We start from the raw sequence: 7,501 nt of genomic DNA on the forward strand, positions 1-7,501 counted from the left end.
CTTCTTCTTTCAGGAGAAAGAAGAAGCGAATCGAAGCAAAATAAATTTCTGTAAAATTAAAATTAAACAAAAAAAATAAAGTAAAAAAGTCTTGAATCTACACGAGTTTTCGGAAAAATTTTTCTTTTACCATAATCATCATCACCATCATCATCATCATCATCGTCATTATCATCATCATCATTATCATCATCATCATCATTATCATCATCATCATCATTATCATCATCATCATTATCATCATCATCATTATCATCATCATCATTATCATCATCATCATGAGCATTAATAAGGTATAAACATAAAAAGTAGAAAACATACAGATATGGTACTTCTCACACTATCCCCTCTCCTTCCCCCTCGCACCTGACCACCAAGCTATTTACCTGTGGAGTGGGAAAAAATAGCTTGGAGTGGGTAGGTGTTGTGGTGGGGGAAGGAGTGGGGATAGGAGTGGGGGGCGCCATACCTGTATGTAGTCTACTCCTGCCCGTAAAACTTCAAGTAAAAATTTTGTTGCGATTCGTTTTGTCACTTGTTCGTTGCGATTCGTTTTTCCACTTATCCATTGCGATTTGTTTTTCCACTTCTTTTCAAATCTCGAAAACTTGAAGTAACTGAAAAAAAATGATTCTACATGAAAGTTGTAGTTTCGTATTAGCTTTCGAGCAGGCGACTCAAAATAATTTTTACGTTCTGGTAACCATGATTTTTTACGAAAAAAGGGGGAATTATTTTTTTATTCAGAAACAGCAGTTTTTTTTTGCTGAAAAAATTACAGATTTTTCCAATATGTCTAACGATATCGCAAAAAAATTGCCATAGTGGTACGGATCGAGGTTCTAGGGTAAAAAAAATTAAATTACACAAATAATTTTTTTCATACCGGTACCTCGATCCGGTACCGGTACCACTTTGGCAATTTTTTCGTGAGATCATCAAACATACTAAAAGACTCTATAATTTTTTAAGTAAAAAAAGACTGGCTATTTTTGAATGAAAAAAAAAATAATTTTTGTTATTACATTTTTTTTACCCTAGAACCTCGATCCGTGCCACTCTAGTGATTTTTTTACGATATCGTCAGACATATTCGAACACTTTATAATTTTCTCAGCCAAAAAAATGGCTGTTTCTGAATAAAAAAATAATTCTCTCCTTTTTTCGTAAAAAGTCATCGTTACCAGAACATAAAAAATATTTCGAGTTGTCTGTTCGAAAGCTAATACGAAACTACAACTTTTATGTAGAATCATTTTTTTTAGTTACTTCAAGTTTTCAAGATATAGTCATTTGAAAAACACGATATTTTCTAAAATTATGAATTTAAAAATCTGAAAAAATTCACATAGAGTGCTTTTTAGTAGTACTTTGATATAACTAGTTATGAGGTAGATATGAGATTGTCGAAACAAAAGTGATCGGTTTGACAGAGAATCCCTCATATGTAAGACGTCTGAGTGACAGGTGCCTGTCGACCCAAGAAAATTGAGTCTCTAAAGTGTTGAGCCATTTTCCTCCAATCTTTCTCTTGAGCAAGCCCCCGTTCTGTACATTTCCCCAGTATAGTTAGCCAGGATTAATGCGATTATTCCGTCGTTATTGAGATGTCAGAAATATTGAGATTTGTTTATTTTCTTTCATTGTTATTCTTCTCTTGGAAATTTAACTCGCGCCCAAAAACAGTGTTTGTCTAATAAAGCCAATTTTTTTTATCGTTTTTCTTTCACATTGTTGTGCATTATTTATTTTATTTTAGCCTGCATTTATTTTCATATTTTCAGCAATCGGTGACGAAAAATATCGTCACAAGAGATTGCGGAAAAAATTGCTGAATAAAGATATGATAATCATTATTTCTCAATCACATTCATTGTTCTATTTTTCTGTCTTTGTAATCCAACAGCTCTTAATGAGAACGGTCAGATGCAGATTATCAAGGATCTATGGTTCATTAGGCGACGAAGAACAGAAATCTCATCACGAGAGACTAGCTGCCGCAATGGAAGATGATTTGGAACTTAGATGTGGCAGCTGTAACGAGCCATTTGGCCTCGAAGCCGATTCATTAGAGGCTCTGCCTTGCTCACACATTTTACACGCGAGGTAAGTTACTCACTACTTTTTTGTAACTAGAATGCTTGTGACTAGACACATTGAAAAACAAGATGTCTATCCGCAGTATTGAATTCCTACAGTTAAAAAATTACCTGCTGTAAAATTGATGACGCGCCCTTGAAGAAGCACTCTGTGACGTTCACTGGTTTCAGTCCAAAAAAAGAACGCAGTATACAAGACAGACTTATTCACATAAGATATGTGCCCGCTTAGTACAATCTCCCGAAATGTTCACGATAAATTCAGTTTTTCAGACAGTAAATAGTGCTATTCCTAAAAGATCGCCATTTTTTAAATGTGGAGACTAGAAAATTGAACTTGGGTTGTGTGTGAGAAAAATGTATGACTTATTTTAGCAGAAATAGATACTTCTAAAGATACGGTAAATCTTGTGAAGATTTGCCTGTTCTTTCGATTATTTATACCAGTTTATCAGCGAGAATTGTGTATGTTTTCATTACATTTTAGAATCAAGGATTTTTAGTAAAGAGGACGAAAAAAATTAGTGAATGTTGATTGTTTCAATTAAAATATTTAACCTATTAAGTCTCAAATGAATTGTTTTCTGACCTATTTTTTTCAGCAGCTATTTCTTTTATGAAATCCGTCGAAAAATATTTGGTATATCACTTCGGATGTAAAGTTTTTTGAGCTTTATAGCGAATATCGAAGATGACGAACAGCATTTTCCGTGACACTTTGTAAGTAGAGTTTTCCGAGAGCATTGTTGACGATCCACTATCAAATCCACTGAACAGAAAGTTACAGGGGTACGGTTATGTGGGAGAGATTCCTAATTTTGTATTTTTTTTTGAGAAATTTTATTAACCTCCTCTATCAAATATGTCGAATTCCCTCAGCGTAGTTTTGACTGATCAAAAATTTAGTCAATACTTTACAAAAGTCTTATTCTACGCAAATCTTTCAAAATGCTTAATCACCAAATACATTCGAACCCATTACCAACATTTTTTAAATTCATTTCCAATCCAAGTGTTTCTCACAAGAAGAAATTGTGTATAAAAAAAATAATTCTGATACAGGAAAAAATTCCATTGAAAAGGAATCGGAAAGGATTCGGATCATTAACGTCATGCATCTTGTAAATTTATCGCTTCGTAACTGAGTTTCGAATCAACTGTAAAATTCACAGAAATCCAACTTAATACACCCTCTGTATGTGAATTTCGAAATTTTTACTTAAACCATGATCCTTTCTAAATAATATTACCATCTAAAGAAACTAAATATCCAACCATGAGCATGTATTTATTTTTTTTTGTATACGACTCTGGTCAAGAGTATATATGCAGTTACTGGGCAAAAGTTCGAGTTACACTAAAAATTCGACAGCTCAAGGAGAAAACAGATATTTCAATTTATTAAATGGCTTTTCGAAAGGGATAAATTTACGTTCGCCAAACTCATTTTGTGACGGTGTGGGGTTGACCCTGAGGTTTGTGGATATTTTCCTTACGACAATCTTAAATGGAAGAGCAATAGATTTCGTTATGTTTTCAAAATAGTTTTATTTCATTTTTTCCATGAACTCATTCTATTTTTTCCTGGAACTTGAGAATCTTACTTGATTAATACAACTTGAACAAGGTCGTCAGAAGAGAAAATTATGACACGAGTTTGTTTTTAATTAAATAGAATTTTTTTATGAACAATTTATGTTCCACCTTTTTTTTCATTGTATCCAGTTAAAATTCTGATAATGAATGTGACTTAAACGAAAACCCACCAAGTTTGGGTCAAAGTATCAAAAGAAGAAATTTTATCACTTCTGAATGTTCAATCTAGGAAAATTTTTCCAAACTTTTCAGTCAAAAATTTTTTTAGTAAAAACTTGGTAAACCGTCGAAACAATACAATGAATCCACGAATCTGTAGACATGTTGGGTTTTAAACGAAGTAGTAATAGAAATAAAAGTTGTATTTGAGAATTTCAATTACACTGGATCGTGTTCAAGTTTTTTACCATTATTCGCTTATTCTGAATTGATGACGTACTTTTCTGCTCGCCATTTCAACATAAGCACATGAAAATAAAACTCGAAACAATGTAGACTTCTGTTTTAGTTTTATCAATGAGGAATTAATTTCAATAAGTGAGACTTGATTGATGCGAGTTTTTTTCCCAGATTTTCCTGATTCTTTCTCATTCTCATTTTTTTCCTGAAATGACATTCTAAATTGCTTAATATTTCATGTAAAATTGATTTAACTGTGTAATTACAAATTTTGATGAAAAATTACAGAATTCCGAAATTTCACGCCCGTCATGTTCAATTTGGCTAATTTGACAACAGGTTTTTTTTATCAGCTACACTAGAAATTGTTGTACTTGAAACTTGAATTCCCTTGACTAAAATATAGATCTGTCTACGTAGGTGAAAAATACAACAAAATTGGTGGTTTTAAAACTGCCATTTATGCCACCGCTATCTGCAATTCCATGAGCATTAGTGACAAATTTTTCTTTCATGAAATTCAATTTCATAATACGATTTGTCAAATGTACAAACATCATTTTTTGCAATTTTATTTTTCGAAAATTCTCAGTACGGATCCTAGCAGTCAAGAAAACTTCGCGTCTGAAATGAGAGTATTTGATTTCTTCCAGATAAACTTCATGGAGGAAATCGCCGTCGAAAATTTGGACAAACAAGTGTCCGTTTAGAGACTTAATAAGTTAATATTTCACATTCTTGCGCTATTCCCTAGAAATGAATGGAGCAAATGAATTCACATGGATTTCGACGGTAATAATTCATTTATCTTTTTTCTTAACAGATGCGCATATGACATTTTAAAGAGGCGTGACAAGAAGAAAAAACGACTATGTCCGGATTGCCATAAATCCGTGAGCTCAAGACTCTACCTTCACTGCGACAATCCTCACGACCTCAATACTCTAAATCGAAGTTCCTTGAGCCTGGCCTCGCTGATGGCAAGCAGTCTCCCAACGCTTGATGATTGTCATGCAACGAGCAGTGTCTGATTTATATCAGTTTACTTTCGTATTACAGAGTTGCTTCCATTGTTGTCGATTTTTCTTTGCGAATATTCGTTCACTCCTTCGGACGATCATGTTAAAAATAAAAAAGAAGTCGAGTTATGTCTATCGACTCAAGTAAACTAACAACGTTAGAATGTAGGTATAAACGAATACTATATAATAATAAAGATAATAAAAATAATAAAGATAAAAAATAATAATGAGAACGATAACAACATAAATGAATTGTAACGTATAATTATCAAGATCTCATACGGAAAATCATTTGGGGTGCACGGTAGCCACGTTGATTATTTTTTAGAAAGAAATCGTAAAACTTTTGGACTTAAAATAAAATATTAAAAGAATAAATCGACAACAATTCCGAAGCCATTTTTTTAAAAACGTGTGAGAGGGAGAGAGCCATTATGACGTCAAGTAGGGTGAGACTTTAGATACTGTTGAATATACTTAAATAATTGTTAAAGAATTATAGATTATTGCATAGTAAACAAAGGGCAACATGCGTGGTTTTACTCACAATATTTATTCCCTCAAGAGGGTGTCAAGTGAAGCATAAAAATGCACTGCTTTCAAGTTTGGTTCATTGCATTACAGATATATTCACTTGAAATGTAAAATCTCAGGATGCAAGAAGTTATACGTCATCAATTTGAAGAAAAATCTTTTTTTCTGTTCCAACCGTTATCGGTGAAATAAGTTGGTAGTTGTTTGGAAATGAGGCTGCACCGCGAATCGCACTTTTCAATTATTCTTACATTTGTCATCATGTTTTTTTCAAGTCAGCCCCACCAATTGTAATAGTTGCATTACAGCAAAGTTCTATACAAACGATTGTCTATTAATATTTCATGGTGTGGAAAGGCACGAAACTTGATTTTTATTTGGTTTTTTAACGGATCTATCGATATCCAGTATTGATGAAAATAGCAAAATTTTAATTTCATCAAATACTGTAATTGTTGGAGTAAGTCATTTTTCATTACCTGATGGACAAAATTAGTAACAAATATTTCTAAAGGTGCTACCTAGCAATAATCAGATAGAAAATATTATATTTTTCTTCCGTATCGATGAGAAAAATAAAATACTTCGAGGAACAACTGTTTATAACAAAATGGAAATAACAATAGCCATTGACTAACATAAGAGAAATCACATATGGTGGGAACTTAGTGAAATAAAAAGTGCCAATTGAGTTCGGAAATTCAGAAAATTCAACGATTAAATTTGACATTTGCAAAAGAATGAGTGTGCCAAAAACAAGGATATGAAAACAAGAAAAGTGTCGAATCCTCAATACCGTTAACAAATATAACATTTACACGGGTATAAAGTATAAATCGAGAGATATATTATTCAAACTGAAATTTGTGTTCGATATTGTTCAAGGTTGCGAATCCCTATATCGTTTATAAAAAATTGGTCTCGTAATTAACACTTGAAGAAAACTTTGCCTTGACACACGTTGTAAATTCACACTGCCGAAGACGATTATCACTTGAATTTATTCCAGTATCCAGATGCATCATTAAATTATAAAAAATGCTGGTACCGAAAACCCAGCTGGTCCTTTGTCATTTTGAAAATTTCGATAACTGAGCATGGTATTAATTACAATTTGAAAAGGTCAAAATTACAGGGATGTGTTGTAAAAGATGTATTGACAGAAGTTGTAGTTTTGATATACGACGTGTTCCAAAAACCAATTATGATCCTCAATTCTTCAAATGAATTATCATATAAACCAATGAAATTTTTTCGAGCACAGTCAGTCAAACTGACAAGGAAAGGTACTTTAGTGTCCGCCTCCGATTTTGATAATTTTTTTCTATCTTATAGTCCATCCAAAAATAAGAGACACGTATTTTTTTTTATCGGCCGAAAGTTATTTTTAAGGGGTGAAATCAACCCTCAAAGTTCGGCATGTTTTGCGTCTGGTAGAGTGTTTCATATAGAAGCACTCAACCGATCGAAACGAAACCAATTGCAAAATGTTCGGCTTGTCAAATAACCCATATGACATGTCCAACTTCTTATGCACCCTTACGGCAAAGGGGTGAACCACCCCCGAATATTCAGAATTTTTTCGTTTAACAAAAACTTACTATCCGATTTTAATAAAACAAACGCCATTTTGCAGAGCAAAAAAAAATAAAATCGACGTCTTTTCGGGTTTTCCTCAGATCAAAAAAATTAAGGGGGTAAAACACCCTTAAAATGTCAAATTTTGTTTTGAGCACTGGCCCCTTCTAATTTTAGTATTCTTTTCATAGAATATAGCTTATCAAAAAATAAGAAACACGTATTCTTTTTTATCGGCCGAAAGTTATTTTTAAGGGGTGAAATCAACCCCCA

General features: G+C 32.8%; 1 protein-coding gene across 4 annotated transcripts in view; it reads left to right on the forward strand.

Annotated features, from left to right (window-relative positions):
- LOC122417385 (43 kDa receptor-associated protein of the synapse homolog) overlaps positions 1–6,961 on the forward strand; it is a 429,136-nt gene extending 422,175 nt beyond the window's left edge. For all 4 annotated transcript variants that reach the window (XM_043430858.1, XM_043430859.1, XM_043430860.1 and 1 more), the window contains 2 exons: positions 1,907–2,106; positions 4,918–6,961. In XM_043430858.1, coding sequence (XP_043286793.1) covers positions 1,907–2,106; positions 4,918–5,125 — 408 coding nt within the window. In that variant the 3' untranslated portion in view covers positions 5,126–6,961. The remainder of the gene's footprint in view (positions 1–1,906; positions 2,107–4,917) is intronic.
- Positions 6,962–7,501: the final 540 nt, after the last annotated feature.

The sequence above is a fragment of the Venturia canescens genome, chromosome 10 (assembly GCF_019457755.1).
Source record: "Venturia canescens isolate UGA chromosome 10, ASM1945775v1, whole genome shotgun sequence".
NCBI classification, from domain to species: Eukaryota; Metazoa; Arthropoda; class Insecta; order Hymenoptera; family Ichneumonidae; genus Venturia; species Venturia canescens.